The sequence below is a fragment of the Notolabrus celidotus genome, chromosome 19 (assembly GCF_009762535.1).
Source record: "Notolabrus celidotus isolate fNotCel1 chromosome 19, fNotCel1.pri, whole genome shotgun sequence".
Classification (NCBI taxonomy): domain Eukaryota; kingdom Metazoa; phylum Chordata; class Actinopteri; order Labriformes; family Labridae; genus Notolabrus; species Notolabrus celidotus.
Genome location: NC_048290.1, coordinates 20,906,960 through 20,930,412, shown reverse-complemented (window position 1 = coordinate 20,930,412; position 23,453 = coordinate 20,906,960). Strand labels below are relative to the sequence as shown.

General features: G+C 37.5%; 2 protein-coding genes across 4 annotated transcripts in view; both read left to right on the top strand.

Moving 5' to 3' along the window:
- Positions 1 to 9,478: 9,478 nt before the first annotated feature.
- Positions 9,479 to 21,067, top strand: tmem230a (transmembrane protein 230a). 3 transcript variants are annotated; one of them, XM_034710025.1, is made up of 5 exons: positions 9,490 to 9,590; positions 11,970 to 12,037; positions 13,662 to 13,776; positions 14,083 to 14,205; positions 20,816 to 21,067. In XM_034710025.1, exons 1-5 carry the CDS (start codon positions 9,543 to 9,545, stop codon positions 20,954 to 20,956), a joined length of 495 nt encoding a protein of 164 aa, XP_034565916.1. In that variant the 5' UTR covers positions 9,490 to 9,542; the 3' UTR covers positions 20,957 to 21,067. The 3 variants fall into 3 exon arrangements, with proteins under 3 accessions (XP_034565917.1, XP_034565916.1, XP_034565919.1); XM_034710026.1 differs by lacking the exon at positions 11,970 to 12,037 and having other exon boundaries at positions 9,479 to 9,590; XM_034710028.1 differs by lacking the exon at positions 9,490 to 9,590 and having other exon boundaries at positions 11,990 to 12,066.
- A 1,950-nt stretch (positions 21,068 to 23,017) lies between these two features.
- Positions 23,018 to 23,453, top strand: part of igsf9a (immunoglobulin superfamily, member 9a) — a 78,980-nt gene continuing 78,544 nt past the window's right edge. Inside the window, exon 1 of the mRNA XM_034710024.1 lies at positions 23,018 to 23,194. The gene's annotated coding sequence lies outside the window, so the exon portion shown is untranslated. The remainder of the gene's footprint in view (positions 23,195 to 23,453) is intronic.

Sequence of the window (23,453 nt, the reverse complement as noted above, 5' to 3'; positions counted from 1 at the left end):
GACAACTTGATTACATACGTAATATCAAATCAGTCTACTGAAAAGAGACCAACAAGTTGCACCTCTGCCTGATCACACTGTGGCTTAGGCGTTTTTTCCCCAAACATTGTTTTTACGTATTTATCATTTTTTATTTATCTATTGTTTTTGTTTGATAAATAATGAGTCAAAGACATCAGTTTCAGTTATCATTTAATTCTAAGTTGGAAGGCTTAACCAGTGATTCTCAACCTGGGGGTCCTGACCGCATTGGGGGCTGTAAAATCATCTCTGGGGACTGCTAGATGATTGTGGATTAAAAAAAAACAACATAAAAAATGAAATAACATATTTTTGACTGAGTAATGTTTTTTAAATAAATAACATCACCAGTAAGACTGTACGACTCATCAATACATTAATGATGACTTCATCATCAATTAATGAAGAGCATAATATATGACTACCTGTCTGAGTAATATATGACTTACTTTTAATGCATTGATTATTTCATTATTATTTAATGCTGTTAATTCATGTGTTAATTATCACAATGGGTTGATGGTCCACTGTTCTGCACGATGAGTTAATGATGGTGCCACACTAAGTACAGTCACAACATGATTATATCTTTGTTAATCGTTAGTTAATGATTAATTAAGACAAATGATCATAATATCACTTGAAGACTATATGCAGCAGCAACAATAGTAAAGTAAATACAGTCAACATAAAATCAAGTTAAATAACTGTCATTAGTTAAAGAAATTATTCATTAAAAGAGTTTTATTCAACAGTTCATGCTCTCATGAAACAATAAAAATCCATCCTGGTGAAGGGTTTAAAATAAAGAGCAGTATTTTTAACTGTTGGTTCTTCTCCTCTTTTTGTCCTCAAAAGATTATTTCTTTAGAGATGCAGGACTGTATCGTTTGAGTCTGACACAGGGTACACAATCTAAGATATTCGTTCCGACAAAGGTAAGCAAATTCCTGATATTTTGAAGGTTGCAAAGATTATCTTGCCAGATTGTCCTGCGGTGAGGTATTTTAAGAGTGCTTTTACTTCCCTTTCTCAGGAACGTCATGGCTGCACTGATTTGAAATCATACATATAAAACATGTTCGAACAGATATTCTGTTGTGTGTGGGGGGAACCCAGCTGGGCATGCACAATGGTTTTTTAAAAGATATTGCAACTAAGAAGTTAACCTTAAAACAAACACTTAAAAATCTCACTCAGTTGTAAAAGTTACCAATCCAAAATAATGAAGATATCCAGCACTGAACTCAACATGGTTAAGGCAGTTTCTTACAAACCCCTGCAATAAGAGGGCTATATTTCATAAGGGACAGTTTTGAAAGAGGAAGCATCCATCACCTGTTACCTTGGCTCCACCAGGTATTATCTTTTATCCAGCAAGCTCTGCAACCTGCTCGATCTCCTGACCTGTTGTCAAACATAAAGCAGAGGCCTGAGCTCTGATAACTGAGCAAAGAAAATGACACACATATTTCTGTGCAGCCTTCTTAGATCCTTGTTCATATTTAATGAAAGAGTGCCGGTGCACTTACATCCATCAAATGCACGACACAAGGTTTACCCTCCCTTTGTAGACACGACAAGGTAAAGGTTTCAAAGAAATGATGTCAATCCTAATTTAATTTCCTCGTCTGGAGAGGACTCAGCAGAGATGCCTGAGGACGCTTTTGAAAGGGGACCTGTTTGAGGGGAAAAATAACATGGGTCAAGTTAATCATGGAATACACTTAGAGATGGGCAAATGGAATTTGAATGAGTGCTTTTTGTTTCATTAACTTACAAAGCCGCTGAGATTGACAGAAAAGCAGGACGTATAAATCAACGGCAAGTGGGGGAGGAAATAATTCAAATGGAAATGAAACAGAAGACAGGCTGTGTGATCAGTGACAGCTACTTGGCTAAACCAACACAAGGAATGTTGTATGAATTCCTGCCAACACTGTCGCTACATTTAATTAAATAAGGACACAGGTACCTGGCTCGCTCCATCTGTTTACAAATTGGTTTGTTTGCTCTTGATAAACACATTTCACGGTAATAGTTTTTGTTTTAAAGGATTTGGAACAAGTTTAGTTGTTAATTCTCAACATTTACAAAGTTAATGTATGACTCCTGTCATTATTAATTTCCTTAAGTTAACTTAAGCATTATTTTTGCCAGGAAACAGTTGGTCATATTCTTACTTTGGTGATTCCTTTTTTCATTCCTCCATAAGTGTACTCACTAACTTATATTCAGGAATAGATAAAACTGTTTTATTAAAGTTATTAGTTAAGCTGTTAACACTTTTAATTAAGTATGGAACAAAACGGAATTAACAGTGAATCCTCTTTATGACCTATAAAGCAAACACCATCAGAAAAATACAGATCACTTCTTCCATACCGTCATTTTCACGCCTTTATCTACTGTGAGAGGGAAGGTGTCAGATGAGTTAATTAAAAGTTCAATTTAAAACTTTTTTCATGGCTAATCTTCACAGTGAGAGATACATTAAACTATTCATTTTAGAAGAGATATAAGAGGTACTGCTTTGTCCACAGGGGGGCACCGAAATACACAATAACTGGGTATTCCTCACAGGAGCTTTTAGGACTGTTTGAGAAGAAAGCGGAGGTAGATTTAGCTAACTGGATTTTAGCAAGGTATGGCATTCAACTGTGTTCTGCAGCTGATCAACAAAAACCAAGGAGCACCTTTGGCCACGATGGGCTCCAGGTACAACTGTTTAGCCACTCTCAGCTGAATAGGGGGACCTGGTGGTCCATAGTTGTTTGGATAAAGTACGGGCCTGGTCATATAGAGTTCAAAGGACAGTTATAAAATGTTGAACTTAATGAGGGACCGAGTAAGAGGCCAGGATTGGATCTTATAAACTGTTGATAAGTCGAGCAGCAGCATTCTGGGCCAGTCACAAATGGTAAAGGAAAGCCTGTGATGCCTATATGAGCATAGCAGAAGTCCAAATGGGGCAACACAAAAGGATGCACAACCTTGTGCAAAGCCCAGACAGATGAAAACGATTGAACTCTTGAACTGGTGTCATATCTGAACAAATCTCTGAATCCGTACATCAAAATAAAGATCATATAAAAAAACATACTGTACATGCATAGTGAGGGGTCCAACACTTTGGAACAATCTGCCCAAGGAGATCAGGTCTGCTGAGTCAGTGATCTCTTTTAAATCTTTTTTGAAAACATACTCTAACTGTAGAGCCTTTCCGGATTTTATCTGAATTTTATTTTGTTTGAACCATTTTAAGAAACATATTTGAAAAGAATTGTATTCTTATTTGAAAAGTGCTCTACAAATAAAATGTATATTATTATTTCTTGCACCTTGCTTAAAGTTTTGTGAGAGGGGGCCAAGTTTGCTCGATATTTACCCTAAAGAGGGAGGTGTAGAGAACACAGCGACTTCACTTATGATCAAACATCATTCAAAGTATGAGAAATGAAAATACAAACAAACAATAAACACACATAAACCTTCCAAATATAAATATAGTTCTTGTGCATTGATGGACATAAACCATCAAACAGACATGAATACACCACCTGAAATCTGAATCTGATGGCATAATTGCAGACTTTCAAGTATTTACAATGTCTGCATAAATGCAATCAAAAATAAATATTTCGCTCACGTCAGTCAGAGAGGATTAGAGTATTTTGTACATTCTCGTTTCACAGTGCGGCCTGCCCATTTATACACATGTTTGAAAAACATCTTAAAGCCTTAAACAAAGGCAAACATATTAAATGAAGTCTCATATTTAGAACAGTGATGATATAAGAAGCATGAAAACATGTCTATATAACTTGTACACTTTACATCAGGGGGGCTGTGAAACAACGTGATAATTAAAGAGCTGTGTAATTCCTGTTTTTTACTTTAAATTTTCTTCACCAGCATCAAGACAAAGAATCTTTATAGTTTAAAAAAAAAATCTGAGCAGGAAAAAAAAACAGTTGGTAGATTATGGACCCGTCGACACAAACAGAATGTCCTGCCAGCTCTGCCACAGCAGGCGAGGCATCCTGCGTGTCTCAGGAGTTTTTCTTTATGACTGCTGGAGCAGCAGCAGGAGAGAACATCTTGTGAATATAAAGGATAGGAAGGTGCTGGCCATGTCATATTTTCCATGCTTGCAGCCACACTTTGGCGTCACCGCTGGCAATTCTGTTTTTGTCTGGAGACTGAAACAGGGCTTTGTGTTATTAAAGTGCTGTGAGGCCTTTGATGGATGGTTCCCTGTGTGTACACCGTAAACCTGAAGTTTGTTTGTTCATTTGATCTTATCATTTTCTATTAAAGGTGTGTGATTCTTCATCAAATAAAGAAGAAAGTTTGGGACTTACAGATTTTTCTTTAATGAAGTTAAACCACAAGTGTTTGTGAAACTTTGCAAAACCACAGATTCTATAAGACGAGTTATTTTGGGCTTTCTTGAGTGATGAGGAGTTACGTAAAATGTTGTTGGCTGCCTTACTTTAACACTGGTCATACATTCTCAGTTGAAGGTTGTTCTGTTTCTGTACTTTCTGATTTAAAGTATGGAAGAAAGAAACCCTGCTGGTATTTGGAGCAAACATCTTGTTTTTTAATGGATGATGATGATTATATGAACTTTCTCCCATGAAGTTTTGTTTTCACTCTTCTTGCCCAGTTCTGTCTGGATTTCTAAGACGATGAAGCAGCCATAGATGCTTAGATGTGTTCTCTTAGTGCTGTATTGAGCTCATAACTGAGCTCTTAGCAAAGTTTTCCTGATATCAGTAGTGAAGACGTTTAACTCTGGCCTCAAACTGCTTCTTCCCTCCAGTTATTTACTTTTCATTCTTAGTATTGCCAGCAGCTTCCCAAAAAATGATGTGGGTGTGATTATGAAAGAGTCAGATTTGCTCCTGTGAATAAAGGATTAAACATGTTCTGGATTCAGGAGCCGTGTTGTGCTGCCAAGTGTTTTTCATTCTCATAAACAGACAGACATTTGATGAGTCAATATTTCATAACCAGATACTGTTACTGATTATGATACATGTGTCATTTGTCACTTTGGTCCTAACTCAAGTATCTCAATAACTGTTGAATAAACTGTGATTAAATCTCTAACAGACATAAATGTATCCTTAAGGTGAAGAAACTTTACTCTGTCGATCCTCTAGCCCCCCCAGCATGGTCAGTGTGTTTATTGTTCAATGAAATCTCTCAATATGACAGAATGAATTGTTGCAACAGTTGGTTATAACACATTCATGGTTCCAAGATGATGAACCTGTTTACTGTGATGGTCCTCTTTCTTTTCCACTGGCACCACCATGAGGCTAATTTTGAAAGAAATTCCTAAATAGACATTACAAACGAACACATCACGTCCCCCAAGAATGTGTCCTTTTCCGAAATGACTAATCAAACCTACTTCACTTTTGGGAGGGGAGTGAGCGACACTGCTAGTAAAAACCACACAGGTAGAAATCTGCTTAAAACATGAAACAACTTATTTAAAAAAAACAAAAAACTATTTACTTTCTCTTTATAAGCAAAACAATCTCACAAACACAATCATTAAACTGATGAATATAAGATTTGGTCAGGAAACTGTTGCTACCATCTAACCCCTCTAAACAGTCACTGGCCATTTAAAAGCCATCTCTTTGAATGATGTCAGGGGAGTGGCTTGATCAGGTGTGAAGTGGTGAAAGGTGATGCTGCTAATGCTACCATAGGCTGATAGGTTGGCTTAGACTATAGTACTGTGCCAAAAAAAACAGCCCAAGATGTTATGTTTATTCAGGAATGATTTTCATATTTTAAACTCACATGCCTCATATTTCCAGATTTGCAGCTCCAAAATAGTAGGAGCAATAATAGAAAGAACTAGCTATACAATAGAAATAGCAACTAAGTTACTATAAGTGACAACTTGGTATGACAATATGGTTTAAAATGTCCATCTGGAACATAGACTGTATACATAATGGACGTAGTATCTGTGACGTCGCCCATCTGTTTCTGAAGCGCTGTTTTGAGACCAATCGTCGGTGACAGCCATATTGAAATGTTGAACTCAACATAACTGCTGACGAGCGATTGTGACGTAAAGAGGCGGACTTTGAGACTCCTAGTCAACAGCTACAGTGTTACCGCCTGTCAATCAAGTCAGCTGTGCCTCTCATAGTGGAAAACTCATAATCTTAGTATCTTTGAAATTGCTGCGTTAGAAAAAAATTCATCCCCCGTACAGTGTGCCGATCGAGAAATGAGCTATCCAGACTACACTAGCCGTTTGTACCAGGCTGTAGTAATGATAAGTAATAATAATATTTAGTACCATTCAGTTTCAGTAGCTACTAAATGTATTTCTAATTTTAAGTTCACTCAAGAACAAAGACAATTAAACATTCAATTTTTTTTTCATTCATACTATTTTCATATGTCTGATTAGGTGGGTCACTGGTCAATCTGCGTGGGTCTGTGCACACCCAGGCCCATCCATATAGCCACTTTTGCTATAACAAAGGGAATTCCAGGTCTCATTAGTGATTAGATAATTTTTCTGAGCAAGAACCAGCTCCTTCTGCTCCCAAAATGCTCTTCCTAGTATTATCAAAAGTCTGCTTTCAGAGCCAATTTGCGACTGACAAATCACTACAGGCTCTCCAGCTCAGCAGATGTCTGCTGCCACAGTGCTGCGTTCCTTCAGTGGAGCCAGGTAACCCCAACATGATGGCGTTGAATAAAAATGAATCTAATGGAAGTTAAAGGTTTGTATTAAAAAAAAAACCCTTCCAAGTTTAAAGTTATTTAAAAAATGTCTGTATCTTTGCTGATCTCATCCTGGATGTGTGTTTCTGAAATTCATCCTGCTTTCTTTTAGCTGTCAAACATATCACTCATTGAGAACATCTGCTGTGAAAATTACAAAAAAGCTGTTTCTTTGATGTGCTGTCAGTTATCTGCTCTGACACGTCCCCCCTCGAGCTTCCACAAGCATTACAAATCATAATTTAGAAGTTGTCAATCCTGTTGCTGATGATCTTCTTTACTTGTGGGCTCTAAAAAGGCATCACTTTTCTTTTAAGTCTGATTGATCGACCGACCGACCGACCGACCGATTGATCAATCAATCAACCAATCAATCTTCATATAGTGCCACAACAAACTTTATCTCAAGATGCTTTTTCAATGAGCAGGTTCAGACCGTATTTTTCATGAATATCAAGAGAGGATAAGATTAATTTGGCTGGGCTACAGGGGGAAGGAAAACTTATTTCTCACAGGCAGAAAACCTCAAGCAGCGCCAGACTCATGTTGAACAGCCATAATAACCATCAAAAAACCCTCACAGGGGCTTTAAAGAACCATCATTAGCATCAGCCTCCAGAAATCTACCCGCTATTTACTAATTATTATAATTATAATTCACTAACTTGTCATAACAGACAACCCTACAGAAGGAAGCAGAAGCTCCTGAAATCACAGTGCTGCTTGTTTTCAATGTAACTTAACAGCTGCAGAGTAAATCTGCAAACAGGCTTGAATGTGATTACAGAGAGACATATGAGAGATGGAGAAGAGATAAAAGTAAAAATCAAGTGATGAAGCTTTAATACAGATAAACATATCGTAGTTTAACAAAGAGGAAAAAACTCAAGATGATGTCTTTTTAAGGACAGTGTGCCTTGAATATAATTGGAGAGTGAAGATGTCCAACCTTCAGTAACTTTAGTTCATCTTGAAAAGCTTGCACATACTTCACAGATTATTATTATAGACTGAAAAAGGAACAGCAAGCTATAGTGCACCACATAACACTCAAAAGCTTTTGATTAGTGTTTTCTGGAAAGAAAGAAAAAATGCTCTGCAGAATAATAACATAATTACAGAAGTTCTGTAATTATGTTATACTTCACTGAAGGGTTTGAGGAAGACGTTGCTGCTTTTAAGAGCAAATTCACTGAAAACATGAAAGACCATGGACAAAAACCTTGAGAGACTGAGGACAAAAAACATTAAAGACCAAGGAAAAAACCTGTCTAAGCTCAGAGAGGAAGTTGTTTTTGCACAGATGATGAAAAGATCGTATTAAAAGAACATTGTATGGCAAATGTTGTGTGGTAACCTTAAGGTGTTCAATTTGTTTTGAAAGAAGGTACTTTATATATATCGCAATAGTCCACAAACTCCTTGACCTTGTCCAAACTTTTCCTGCTATAGCATTTTACTACTACATGAGAGCAATTGAAAATTATAATCCACTAGTAATACACAAAACTAAATCAAAGACCTAACATTTTAAAATTGCCTGTAATTTGGAGTAACTAGTCTACGTTTTAATTACTGTTTTTAACAAAATATTTCATTTTATTTCATTGTTTATTGTTATTTATTTTGATTTATTTGTTTGTTATTCTTTCATTTTTGGCCGGTATTTATTATTAAAATTGTTTTTTTAAATCAACTTAGTTTACTCCTTAATCTTTTATTTGTTTTAACTGTCTTGGTTTAATTTTTTTTAAAGCATTTAATCATTATCTCTCTTGCCCAAGTCTTTTACTATTAACTGATGTCAACTCTTTTGTGTGTTTGTTCCACTTGCGGCACTTTGTGCTGCTTGCTTCTATGCATGAAATGTGCTCTATGAGTACTATGAATCCCTAAGAGAGTGTCTAAGGATGTATGTCCCCAACTGCTGCCTGAGATCCTCCGGCAGGTCCTTCTTGGAACTTCCTAGAGTAAAGTTAAAAACCAGAGGTGACCAGGCCTTAGCAGTCAGGGCCCCATCATTCTGGAATGACCTGCCGGGGGAGATCAGGCAAACAGCATCCTTGTCCTCTTTTAAATCTCTTTTAAAAACACACTTCTTTAAATGTACTTTTACCTCTTAACTCATCATTGTCTTTTTAATTTCTGCATGGTTTTTATTATTGTCTTTTACTCAACTAATTTTAGTTCTCTTTAATCATTGTCATGTGCTTTTGTGATTTCTATATATTGCTATGTCTTGCACTCTGTAAAGCAGTTTGTAAACCTGTTTTTAAAAGGTGCTATATAAATAAATGTATTATTATTATTATTATTATTATTATTATTATTATTATTATTATTATTATAAAATACAGCTGGATTGCATTGGTAATGGTATACCACTAGATAAATCACATTATAATACTGAAAGATAAATTCAGGATTCTATAAAAACTTAATAATCAAAGAGATCTACTTCAGCTGGTAAAACCTTGAAGCTTTTACTGGGGTTAAGTTGGAATAGAGTAAAAATACACAGAGGAGTTGTTACCAATTTCCAGGTTAAATATCTCCATTGTTTTTTAATCACATCAGTGGTTATTGGTTAACTCGAGTCATTAGATGCACGGCAGTTGGACTACTTTGTACCAGGAGCCTGTGAACCCCACCAGGATTAAAACAGGACGTAGTTTCACGCGCATGCGCACTGCTTCAAAATAAGGAAGTTGACGTGTTTTGAAAAGTACCATGTAGATGTGGCATCGTAGATGAGCAGCCTACACGACATAAAAACACAATCTCTACCTCTATTTAAGGTAAGAGGGGACCGAGGTGAAGAGACGAGTTTATATTGAGTGTTTGTGCGTCTGACGTTATGTTGTGAAGCTTTTGTTAAGAAGCTAATGCTCCAGCTAATTAGGTAGGTCTGTTATTAGCTAAACATGAGCAACCAAAGCAGTTTAAATAAGCTAACTGTTTACTCAGCAGTAAAGCTCTTTACTGAACTACATGTTTACTATGCAGAATCCACAGCTAGACATAGTTACTAATGCACATTAGCTGCTATTACATTGTTATACTGTATGTTCATAATAATGTGTCAGTGAGTTAATCGCTTCTAGAGCTGGAGGGCTCACATTCCTGCAAAGCTGCATTTGTTGTCACTTTAATATCTTCGTTATGATGTATTGGAGGCAACCTATTTGTACAGTCTATGGAGGTAACACAGGCAATGGGCACACTGCAGGAGAAGTAAAGTATGATACAGCACAACTTAAATTCCTATTCTACATTAGCATCAATACAATATGTCAATACATAACAGCATAATGCATGATTTGACATATATGTAGTGTAAAAACCATAGAAGTCCAAATAAGCTTTTTCAAGGGAACCATTGTAGTCAGGAGTTTGGATTAAACATTAGTGCATCATAAGATCAAATTCCCTCAAAATAACTCTTCTACTTGGAAGTTTTAATCCTTTGTTTGTTTAAACAGCCTTTTGAAACAGTAAAAATAATGCTGTATTAAACCCAGAGTCATAGATATAAGCTTAACCCTAGAACACTATCGCTAAAATTAGTAACACCATCACCAATGCCGGGTGTTTTTTACCCGATATAATATACCCAATCAAAAGTACTTGTCATCAAAATATATCAAAATATGACAATACATGACAAATTAGAGTAGTGTTCTTTTCTTTTAAACTGTGCCATGTCTAACTGAATGAAAAAAGTATCATGGGGGGACCCTATATAAAAATGCTACAAAATCACTGAAAAATTTGGAATTTGGGACCAAAAATTCATTAAAAAAAATAAATGAGGAAACTGGAAACTTGTTGTTCAGTCCATCCATTCCTGGGACATTTAAGACTTATCTGGTGAAGGCACAGTCTCCTTGACACACAAACAGCTGCAGGAGAGAGAAAGATAAAATCACTAGTGCCGGGTGAAAACCACCCGAACACGTGCCTGTAGGAAAAAGCGGGTTTTGGAGTAGGGAGACACCCACATCTTCAAAGACGTCACAGACGATGCTGAGGCTACCCAGGGACCCATGACACTCAGACATACTCAACATAATGAAAATCATGTAAATGTGTTTGCTCGGGTGATTTTCACCTGGCGATAGTGTTCTAGGGTTAAAATGCGTTATATCTACAGTGTTCTGGAAAAATCGATAAGTCGTTAGTGTGCAAGTGTAATGTAGAGCAAAGTAAACTCTTCAGGAAAACAATAAAGTTGCATGAAAAATCAATTGTTTAGATTTATTAACTAAGAATGCAAATTGCAAGTTTCACTGTGCAGATAGGTGACATATAAGAGCAGTTATATCAAATGTGGGAAGGTTAAGTTGTGGACCAGCACTTAACTGTAGCATTAAAATGATTGTTGTTCCTGGTACTAGTCAGCCATCCCCTCACAGTTAGACTCAAGTGGTACAAACAGGAGCAAAAGGAAGATTTGCAACAAAACCAAGTTTATCACAGTAATCTCATGGATTCGGTCTCTTCCTCTGAAACCACCCCGGACAAATACGAGTGAATACCCCACATATTTCTATTTAAGCCTGCATACTTTTCTCAAATACCATAAGGACATCTAGAACACCCTTGTAAACACTCGTCTCCATTTTTTCTCTCAATCCGCTGTATTCCCTCGCCGCACTAAGTGCTGAAATATTACTATGACTGTAACCTGGAGCTCTCCTCATCACTGTGGCTCTGTGGGAAGTTGATGTGACAACTGCCAGCAAAATAGAGACTATTTCTGAGAGCTCCTTCATCCTCTGTTTGAGCTGGAACAACAGTTTTTATTCATGGATCTAGTCCCCTGTGGGGGCCTCTAGTACGCAAATGTGTCAAGCCAAAATTTCCAATACAAACAAAACGTACGCCTTGAGGAAGATCGTATCACATCATCCTGCTGTCCCACTTCTCAGAGTCCCTTTGCTACAGATCAATGTGGTGATGTTTTATTGCGCCTCCCTTGTTTGTGTGTATGTGGCCCATCAGATAAGGCTGTGATAATCTGTTTAATAACATATCTTTATTCACGCTGACTGACTTGTGTGGGATTATCACAATTACTCCACGTAAGGCGGCGTCCTCCATGGCGGTAAAAAAAAGAGCACCAGATAATTACTTCTTTCTCTCAGAAGTTAATTGGCAAATATCTTCCCCTGCAGTGTGCACACAGGTTGCATGAAGAGAGAGGGAAAACACAGCTTCCATTTTCATTGAAGGCTCGTACGAGGCAAGTTATGAGCAAAACAAGTCTTAAAGGTGACATATTACGCTTTTTTCATCAAAATATATTGGTCTAAGACAGGGGTGTCCAAAGTACGGCCCGGGGGCCAATTGCGGCCCAATGTCCATTTATTTATGGCCCCAAGCTTCCATCTTAAATTGTGTTATTTATAGAAAAGAAATTAATCACAGTTTCTTTCTACAAACAAAACTAAAGTCAATCCAGAAACGTCTCAAAAAGCTTCATATGGACTACCTGTCTAAAGCCAAAGCTCTGGGAATTCTGCAAGACGGCAATAAAGAAGAAACACAAGGACTCTTAAAGTTGACAAGTTTTCAAATTAATCTTTTTATCATGATGTGAAAATGTTCTTGATGAACACTAAAACTTCTGAAGACACAAAAGAGGACATAAGACAAGATCAAATAATGAAATTGTGCAGAAAAGGCAAAATTTGGTGCATCAAAAATGTTCAGAACTCAGGAAAATAATTATTTTGTTCTTAAAATGTTGTCTGCTTGTCAGAAAGGTCTTAAAAACCACATAAAAAAGAAGTGTAATGAAATCTAGATCATGATCCTGCCATAGGAAAATAATGATACAATACTTTTCCCACATTGCCGAACCCTAATGAAAAACATTTTCCTCCAGAAGAAGATAATGTTTGCTCATGTGTACATGGCTTGTGGAGAACTGAGGACTACCTAGTTATTGATTTATTGAGACTAAATTTAAAATGATTGTTATTAAATAAATATTTCATATACAACTTTTGGGATTCCTAAGTCTCAATAGGAGCCACTGGCCCTGAGGTATTCTGACAACATCATATGTGGCCCTCTTTGAAAAAAGTTTGGACACCCCTGGTCTAAGAGGTCCCCAAAACATGTTTTTAAAGTTTATGCTAAAAAAACCCACTTTGAAATCAGATTTTGGCATGCCTGAAAAACCCTCTTCTTCAGCCCTGCTCAGAACGGTCTGTTTTCTCTCTGACCACCCCCCCCCAGGAAGTGGATGTGGCCTCGGCTCTGCAGCGCGTTGAGCTAATGTTTACATGTTGGCTGCATAGACATGGCTGCTCACAGACCTGCTTTACTTCAACCCTCTGAATCTGATCCAGAATCTGATCCTGACGGAGAGGCGCCTGCAGCAGGACCTTTCTGAACCATTGGTCACAGATTTAGTGTTTCTTGTTGTTTTATTTGTCAGTATGTTGACGTGTGTCTTGGTAGGGGTGTTGTGACTATGTGTATTATACATATATTTATCTACCATAAGAGGGTCCTATGAAAGCTGTAGTTTACCTGCACTTTTGAAATGTAAGGTTATATTTTTTACCTTCAGTGCAGTTATACCATCATTTTTTCTCAATTAAAATAATTTTAGTAGAATAACTTGTTGATTATTTGAACATAAATCTGTCTGAGTGAGGCGACATTGAATTAAAAGTTGTAATCAAGCTCTTCAGTCGTTGATTGAAACAGAAGAAGTGGGATTTTGAAGTGACTACAATTAAAAGAAACCTTCAAGACAAAACATTTTATCGTCAGAGAGTCATGTTGGGCAGATATGAAAGATGATGGTGAAAACGATGAGTGACGATTATCTCTCTCTCTCTGTTTCCAAACAGCTCTTATGCCATAATGAAAGCAGCCAGAAGCAACATGTTGGGTGCTGGAGCATCCAACAACAAGGTCAAGTATTCCCGGCTGGCTGCAGATGATGAAGGTTACATAGATTTACAGGTGAGAAAACCTCTGCTGCCTCCTCTGTAAACCTGACAGTGTCTCTTGTGTCTCCTGACGCTCACTGTGGATTACTCGGGAGGCTGGTAATTAGTAAACCCAATTAATTTGAGGGGTACCCAAATAATGGCTCCCTGGGAAGATGCCAAAGCTCTCTGTGTTTATAACAGAGCTGTAGCTGACTGCAAAAGAATATACTATATCTGCCCCTAACAAATAAACCATAAATAAATAAATAAAATGAACGTGTGTGATGAAAAACTAACAGAAAACTAAATGTTTGTCTTACTATTTAATCTTTTACAGTTCAAGAAAAGCCCCCCAAAGGTCCCGTACAAGGCAATCGCACTGGCAATATTCCTCTTTTTGATTGGCTCCTTGCTAATAATCTTCGGGGCTCTCCTCCTGTCAGGAACCATCGAGGTGGAGGTGAGTTTGATCAATTATGTTATCACATTTGTTCAAACAGTGACTAGCATGAAGTGGTTCCTGGATAGGGTTGCAAAATTCCAGGAATTTTCAAAGTTCAAAACTTTCCATGGAAATTAATAAACCAGGAATGTACTAAATTGAAGATTGGCTCTTAATAGGGAACTTATATATAGTCGGGGAATATATATTTTAGCATTATCCTGACTAAAACAACCGGATTTCATGCAAATACAGTTGAATATCTGTGATATTCCTCAATCACATGCAGTAGTACACTGCTCACTGCAGGGCTATTGAGACCACGCCCCCTACATGCACTGTGAAATTCCTCCATCACATGCACACATGATTTCTGAAGCTTGAGGGAAGATGTGGAATGGGACTCTTTTGGGGGGAGAGGGGCTCTTTTCATTTAACCTTTTGATTGGGACTTTATTGGGATTGCATTTTTGTTTATTTTTAAATAGATTTGGTTGGGGGGGGATGAGTCATTTTTAACTCAACATTCATATTTTTGTTCTTCAATGAAATAATTGATTGTTTTGTAAAATATTTAGATCTTGATAAAGTTCTACTTACAAATAAATCTGTTTTAATTGTATTATTTTGGATGGATGTCTGCTTATAACAAAACACATATTTATGCTTGGATATGATACCTTTCAATTAAATTACCCTAAATTCTATGTTAATTCCCATTGAGGTTTCCAATATTGGAATATTTCCCAAATTCCCCAGCTTAACTTCCCATGGAATTTTACGGGAGAATATCTGGTAATTTATGAGAGATTTTCAACCCCTATGCAAAACCTATTCCTGGCTCAGGTTCTTTTTGTTCCTGCTTACTGTTGAACTGTAGTTGAGATGTGGCCCCAGTATTAATATTGAAATGCAGCTTATTGTGAAGCAGGTCACATTCTCCTGTAGTGTTTGTGTTTTTTAGAACTGACAGTAAATACCCCGTCAGGCCTGTTCCCACAACACACATCTTTTGAAAATCCATTTGTGCCAAATATGTCTCTGTCTGAGCTGCCTGCCTCCTGTCTGTTCTGAATGTAATTCCGCTTTGGAAGATCTCTTTTTGTTTTGCTTCTATATGTGAATCAGAGGAGCTGTATGGACGGCCCCTTATTTGTTTTATTTTCAGCATGGTTCTCCAAACACCTCTGAAAGCATGTTGATCAGCCAGGTCTACTTTGGGATACATTTACTGTAGATCAAGACCTAATTGACTTTGCTGGTTAGCTCACTGTAGCTGAGCATACACTATTGCTCTTTATATACTGACAGTTCAAGGTGCAGTATTTCCACCCTGCAACATTTCCCTGCAATATGAATGTCACAGAGTCCAAGTCGTCCCACCGCTGTGCCAGCTTAGGAGGAAGTAACAGAGGCGATACAGGGGCGAGATGGGATCACTTTAAGTCTGCAGAGCGGGCAGGGCAGAACAGTGAGTGTGTGTGTGCGTGTGTGAGAAGCTCCCACTGTGTGTTTAGCTCTCATGCTTCCATAACACAATGTGAATCACACTGGGACACCAATATTATGGCACTGTGAGATCACTATGAAAGTGTAAAGGCGTGATGACAGCGGAGCGTCGTTGCAGACTCTGAAATTGAAAATGATGTAGGAGAAGCCAGAAGCAGCTGGACCAGCTCTCTTTACAGTAATAAAATTATTTGTATATAGTTAACATGCAGTGATTTTGTTCTGTTAGTTATAAAGGCAAATGTAAATAATAATAAATAATAATAATAATAATAATAATAATAATAATAATAATAACTTTATTTATATAGCACCTTTAAAAACAAATATTTACAATGTGCTTTGACAAACAAAGCATGGTTTGAATAACAAAGTAAACCTTTTGACAGACAGGGAGGAGAAATTAAACGCAAGGTTAAGAAGAATAAACTTAAATTGAACAGAATGAAGTGCTGTGACAACAGACCAATGAATCATTGTTTAAGAGGTTTTTCAAAGATAAATAAATAAAATAAATAAATAAAAAAGGATAATTAAATAAAAGTATTGAAAGGACAATAAAAGAGGTTTTCAGAATGAGAAACGACATCATATCGAGAAAATTAGAAAAAATATAGGATAAATTAGGAGCATTAAAATAATAAATGAAAATATATTAAAACAATGAATAATCAAATAAAACAATCAAATCAAATGTAAAACAATTAATTAGTTGGATAAAAGCTAAAAATAATAATAAAATAGAAGTAAAAGCGGTTAGAAGCATGAAGTCTGTAAAAATGGGATTTAAGAAGAGATTTAAAAGATGTCACTGACTCTGCGAGCCTCATCTCCTCAGGGAGGTCTTCCAAAGTCGAGGGGCTCTGATGGAGAATTCCAATCCCTTTTTAGATTTGAGCCTCGACTTTGGAACGACCAAAAATACCCCACTTGAGGATCTAAGGCCGCAAGATGGCTTGTAATGGGTGACATGAACAATTGAACTTTGGAAATATACACAATATTCCTCAGTCAATTATATGACAATACAGTGCAATGTATTGTTACTCCTGTATTGTAGTACAGATTGTCTGTCCTGATTCTTGCCTTTATAGAGCTGTAAGTAGCACCCCTCCGACTAACATCATGTTTGGATTGTTCATCCCTCACAACAAACCCTCTCGCTCCCTTACAAAGCTGAGGCGGTCTTAAACTAAACAAGCAAACAAAGCTGAGCCAACCAATCTTTCCTCCTGTTTTTCTCGAACAGACATGATGATGGAATCAATTTTTCCATCTAACTTGAAGCAAGAACGGGTAAATCTTCCAAAACGGTGTTGTCTAAACATGAGCAGTGGTCCAAGAACATGCCTCGAGTGAATATCCTGCAAATTTCTGGATTCAGGATCAAGCTGATTTAGGAATAAGTAAACGTGACAGCCTATCTGAGGAGACATTTACTGCCAGCTTTTGATGCGTGGCAGTTTTGGGTAACTCTGTGATACAGTACGGAAATATTTCAGTCAGTACTAAAAAAAATAAAGTGTTGCAGCGTGATATCAGAATCTACTTCAGACTCACACCACGGGAGCCAACAAAGCCTCCCAAATTTCAACTGAAGCAGTAATTAAAACACTAACTCTGCTGTGAAACGTATCTTTAAATATCTGTAATTGAACAGTTGAACTGACATTAAATCGCCGTGCTGCCAATTCTTACTGCGCACTTGCTTTTCCTGGCCAGAAAGATGTCAGTGTCTGTGTGTGTGTGTTTAAATCTAACTAAGGATTTTGATATTTCATACCTTGTAATGCCAATTTGATGAATCCTCTGTTGTGGTTACTGCTTCCTAAACTCATGACTCTGTGTGGGTGACGATGCAGCCTGCACATATTATATATATTTGAGTTTGCAGATTTTGATTGCAGAAAATGTGATCTGACATAAAGGCAGCAGTGGAAGCATCCAAGCCGTTTCCCTGCCAATTAGCCCACGCTAGCCAAAATAGCATATCTAATACTACACATTACACAAGGTTCAAGCTATGAATAATGGAAGAATGGGATCCAGGCAGGTTTTTACAAGAAATGATGCCTTTGAAAAATGTAGTTTGATTATTCTTTTGTTATATCTTTTGTATAACAGCAGTTTTTGTGGTACACTAGGGGTAACACAAGGTCTTCAGCAAGGAGAGTTACAATATGTATCACATTTGAAGTAAAACATGACCCCTACGGCTAACAGTGGCCTTGTTTGGCCTTGTTATACAATATCTGTATCTTGCTATCATGTGCATTAGTTTGGTTGTTCTTGCTTGGTTTAACAGGCAGGAAGGAGTCCATCATCTGTTTTTAAAACCTCTGGTAACCCAAATCAACAAAAAACGTTCGACCCTTGATATTTATAGTCACATTTACATGCCAATTTATACATTTGAAATATTGGAACAGAACTTTAATCCATTTTTGAAATATCATTAGTCAAGTTTTTATACCGTTCAAACGCTAGAATAAAGAAGGCAGGGCTAACTTGGATATTTATGATGAAATAAATATCTAACAAATCATAAATTGAACAGAGTCACGTACACACATGTTTAATAAAATTACTCCTGCTCAGATCGTCTCCTGAAGTCTCAGCCAGCTCCCCTCATTGTTACCTAAGCCACCATACCTACTTATTAGCTTGCTTACTAATCACGTACTGCCTGTAATCTGTCTGTGTACTGTGTACTCTGTCTCTCTACTCTTTGAACCTCTGTGCTCGTGTGTCCCTGTCTGCACATCCACCGGTGAAGATGACAGCTTGTTGTCATTCTTCTATTTTCCGAACTGCGGTGGATTTGGAGAAACTTTAGGCGGTGATTGAGTTGAGCCGCGGCCGAGTGCTATGCTCGTTCCCCCAGGACCGGTCCACTAACTTTCCCCAAACAGCTCAGAGTTTAAACAAACAGCTCCGTCTGACACCCGGAGCCGAGCTCCTCTGCGTGCACATACTACACTTCAGCCTCCGCTGCTCCGGGCGTCCCATGGTCCTAATGCCCCGGAGACTATGAAATGATACAAATGATACATGATATAAGTCCTGATTAGGGATGACCACAATTAATCGATTATCGACTAATTGATTGTTAAGAACTTACTCGAAACACACATTTTTGTTATCAATTTTCCGTCACGTGGAACAAACATCATGTGGTCTCATATTACACTCATCTATCAGGGAGGTGTTTTAAGTTTAAAGCATGTTGCATGTGGCTGTGCGTCAGGTCTCCACGTCCGCATTTTAAAAGAGGATCAATACAAAACTGCTGCCAACAACAACACGGACACGAAGGTTGACAGCTTTAAACAGGATATTTCCCACCTTTGGATACGAAGGCAACAGACAGGTGGGAAATTCAGGTACGCTACGTTTGCAGATCAGCAACATCAGAGCCGTCTGAGCTTTCCCCCAGCGGGACTGATTATGACCCGGTTGCGCTCCTGGCTGACACCTGACCGAATACACATGTTTATTTTTCTCAATAAGAACGAGTAGACAGAAAACTGGACACTGTGAGTCTGAAGTACTTTTCTGTTAGTATTATGAGCCTTCACTTTATAAGATTATGTCCGTGGAGAATATTTAGGGGGAAAACAACTAATTTGTCATTGTTTTTGACGTAAGAATAATAATGTTTTTTTTATCAATTAATCGATAATTGATCGTTAACATTTCCAACAATCGATCACGGAAAATACTTAAAATGTACATCCCTAGTCCTGATTCTGAAGTATTTTGTGACTCAGCACTAAGAGACTATTTGAAATGATTAATTTTCAGATTCTGGAGTTTTTAAGTCTTTAGATCCAGAGTCAGAAAGCTCAAACATGCAGGCTTGGAAACCTTACGTGACCTTACAATCAAAGAGTTAGCGGACACGCCCACACAGTCCTGAGAAATACTCTGAACTGGAAAATAAGCTGTTTTTGAACTGAGTTTTTTCATAGTTGTGGATGTTTGTTTTCACTCTAATTTTTTTAAAGCTTGATTACACATTCAATTTTGGTTTTCTATATGAATTTTAAATATTCCATTTATGTTTCCAGAGGCTTTAAGACTATTCAATGCGATTGTAATCAGTTGTTATCACTTCCAACAGCAGTTGAAGCTGCGCAGCAACATAAACATGAATGTTACAGTGTTCTCTCGTCTCAAAAAAGATTGCCATGACCTCCTTGCACTGTACACAAACATCTCTCTCTGTGTACGTCATGAATACAATCGTCATATTGCATATGTCTCACGGAGGAAGAGGGTGTTTCAAGAATATGTTTCCCAAGGGTGGCTTGTGCTATTTGGACTGTTTATGAAATCTCCCCAGTAAACATGTTTATTTTTTCCCGGTGAGTCAAGGATCAGTTTGAAATCAAGGCTGCTCTTTGCCACAGACAGAAAAAAGTTTTCTCAGTTAGCATGGAAGTACCTCAATGTCCACATCATGAGAACTGATAACTGAATCTGCTCATGAAGACCGTGAGATATGGTCTTTTTGAAGGTTATTAAGACTTTGAAAAAAAACGGCCTTGCATAATCACAAAAGATATTTAGCAGGATATTTAGATAACAGGTACAAGATGAACCCATGAAGCACTTAAAAAAAAAACTCATGGAGGGGGCTACAGTAACTTTGTGCACAAGACTGCCATCTGGTGGTGAAGCCCAGCACTACACTTGGCACAAAGTCTGCCTGTGCCTCCTGGTCGTTAGCTGCTACACATGAAATGGCTTATGATTTACATGTAACCAGATCCCTGACGGATGAAGTCATTCTGTGTGTGTGTGTGTGTGTGTGTGTGTGTGTGTGTGTGTGTGTGTGTGTGTGTGTGTGTGTGTGTGTGTGTGTGCCTCCTGCACAGCCTTCTCACTCAGAGGGGGTTGTGCCGGGTTGACAGATGACAGGGAGATAAGTATGTTAAAGCCTGATGAGTACATTAAAGACTCTGTTATGCTCCTTGCAGCAACTCATTACAGGGTTAAATATTCTGATACATGATGTCTGGGAGTGAATCATGGCTGTGACCTCAAGTAGATCAAACCTCATGAATACCAAGAAATGTCTGCTTCTAACTCATTATCACATGTGTTATCTCTGCAGCATCCAGACCGCACCATCCCAGTCATCATCATCGGACTGCTTGTTTTCCTCCCTGGGTTTTACCATTTGAGAATCGCTTACTTCGCTGCCAAAGGATACCGTGGTTACTCCTACGAAGACATCCCAGATTTTGGTGACTGAGCCAAATGTCAGCTGCTGATTGTTGGAGAATCCCCTCCTCTGTTTTGAGACTGTTGCTCTTTACTTTGAGCTTCTGAATGTATGTAGCAAATAAAGCAAAACTCAATCACTGCTCTGCCATAGAGACTTGTGTGTGTTCACAAGTGCAGCGCTGCAGGATTCGACATGTTTAGCTCAGATTTTATTATCTGTGTTTATTACCGCACTCATAGAAGCTTTAAAAACCTTAGAGGCATTTATATTCAGCCTGTTAGCATTGATTCAGACACTTAATAGCTGGAGGATGTTTGTCTGCAGTAGTTCAGCAACACTACTCAGTACTCAACAAACATGTTCTTGTTTACACAGAGGCCTTTTTAAAAACTACTGCTAGAAAGTCTATAACTTGTATGACTGAAATTCTTTGTGTTTCTTTGCACAGCTGTTTTGTAGTGTATTTTAAACAAATATGAATTTGTTGCTGTAGTTGAAGTGATATAAAAAGAGGGTATATTTCTCCTGAAAGATTATATTAAACAGATTACCCTGTCCAAAGATTGATTACTTTATTGAATGCTTATTACTTATATTATGAAGTATTGCTGTTTGTGCATATTCAATACGTTTTGAAAATCAAAGAAGGATGTATTTTTTTTAAACATACAATTGCTTGATTCAAACAAATGAAATAAAAGTAGAAATGTGATCTGGAGTCTGAAGTTCATGATTTTAATCAGTCTTGTTTACTGCAAAGTCCTGTGAGGCATGATCGTAACAGCACGATTGAACTGTGTGCATAACTTTATTTATTGTAATAATGAATTATATATAGAATATAGCAGGTAATAATAAATAAAATAATCTTTATTTCTATAGCACTGTTCAAAACAAAGTTACGAAGTGCTTCACAGATAGATAAAAAAAAAACAAAGAAAAAAAAAAAACACATGCATATGAATAATTAATTAATAATAATAATAATTATAAATAAAAAATAAAGGTACTCCAAAGTACTAGAGTGCATAATAAGACATCAAGCACTTGCAAGTACATTTACAGAAATAGACTAATGAGTAGCATTCTTGTACACTCATTAATTAATTATCTTTATTTAAACTCGAAAATAATTGAGAGCGAAGCCCTCATTTACAATGACATTGAGCATTTAAAAGAAACATTAAAATGCATGACAAGCAAATAAAAGATAAAACCTTAAAATGGTGATGATCAGACAACAATTAAAAAGTCATGTTAAAACCATTGAAAAGTAATGTTAACACAAAGTCAGTGGAAACAGGTGCAATCAGATGTTAAAAAGTTTAAAAATAATGATTTAAAATGACTAAAATAAACCAATGTATTCATTTTCAAAGTGCTTTGAAGGGAGTTCCATGCAGATGGTGTAAAAAAAGCCAAAAGCAGATTTTCCCTGCTCTGAATTAATTCTGGGAACCTTTAGAGTAAGCCATTTAGTCGACTAAATTTGAACCAAAATTTACTGAACATACAAATAACCAAAACTCAAATTATCAAGAAGTTGTATCAGTTTTACAGCCTAGTTTAAAGGAGGAAAACGGACCTGACGCACATCATGTCTCTACTGAAGGTTGACTTGTGTATTTGACTGGCATAATTGTCGTACTTTATTATTCAACAACAAAGAGTTTGTAACTTTTTCTCCTGGTTTGGCCTCCAACATCAGGTAAAGGACACCCTCTTGTGGTTAGCATTAGCTGGATCTCATCAGGGATTAGGGGCATAAAAAGCAGCTTTTCATCCTGTGCCTGCACAAACAAACTCTTTCATTAAAGCTGCATTGGTTTAAAACATTAAAGAGCTTAAAGGGCTGTGGCACTGACTTCAATTAATGTGGTTTGAGTCTTTTGAACATAGAACAGCGGCAGCCACAGGAGGGGGAGGTGTGGGGTGTGTGTGGGGGGGAAGGGAGGAGGAAGGAGGGGGGTGTTGGACTCTGACGAGCTCAGCGAGGGAGCAGCGAAGTGCGCCGATGCTTCACTGTCACCTGTACGTGAAATGAACACCTGTTGCCAGCGGGGGTTCACAAAGAAAAGCGCTCATATTCCAGGTGGCTTTAAACACCAAAAAAGAGAAGAGGGCCTGCTTTAAGTTTGCCTCACAGTGACCTGGTCCCAACACGGAGAACAATTTACGTACAAGTTGGACTTTTAAAGGAACATACGGAGGATGTGTTTTTAAAGAGTGTCTCAGCGGCTGCGAGTTCCCGAGCTACAGGCACAGGTAGGAAATGTTACAATTAGACACAAAACAAAAAAGTCATCCGGTAATGATTCTGAAAGTGTTTCTGACTTATTGCAGCTTTGAAAGGATGAGAAATTAAAACTCAGACCTCGCGAAATTCCCCCTCAATCCTCTGAACTGTGTCATGCATTTAAACGTCAGTAATGAAATTTCTATGGAGGCTTTTTTCATTATAATGGGAAATGTAAAAGTTGGTTGGATCTGAAAGCAGCAGCAGCAGTCACTACTTTTCAAGAAC

What these genes read in the sequence shown, in the direction of transcription:
- tmem230a (XM_034710025.1), top strand. Translation starts at nt 9,543, where the DNA reads ATGAGCAGCCTACACGACATAAAAACACAATCTCTACCTCTATTTAAG. An exon ending in AATCTCTACCTCTATTTAAG is followed by an intron (nt 9,591 to 11,969) that starts GTAAGAGGGGAC and finishes CTTCCCCTGCAG; the next exon opens with TGTGCACACAGGTTGCATGA. An exon ending in TCATTGAAGGCTCGTACGAG is followed by an intron (nt 12,038 to 13,661) that starts GCAAGTTATGAG and finishes GTTTCCAAACAG; the next exon opens with CTCTTATGCCATAATGAAAG.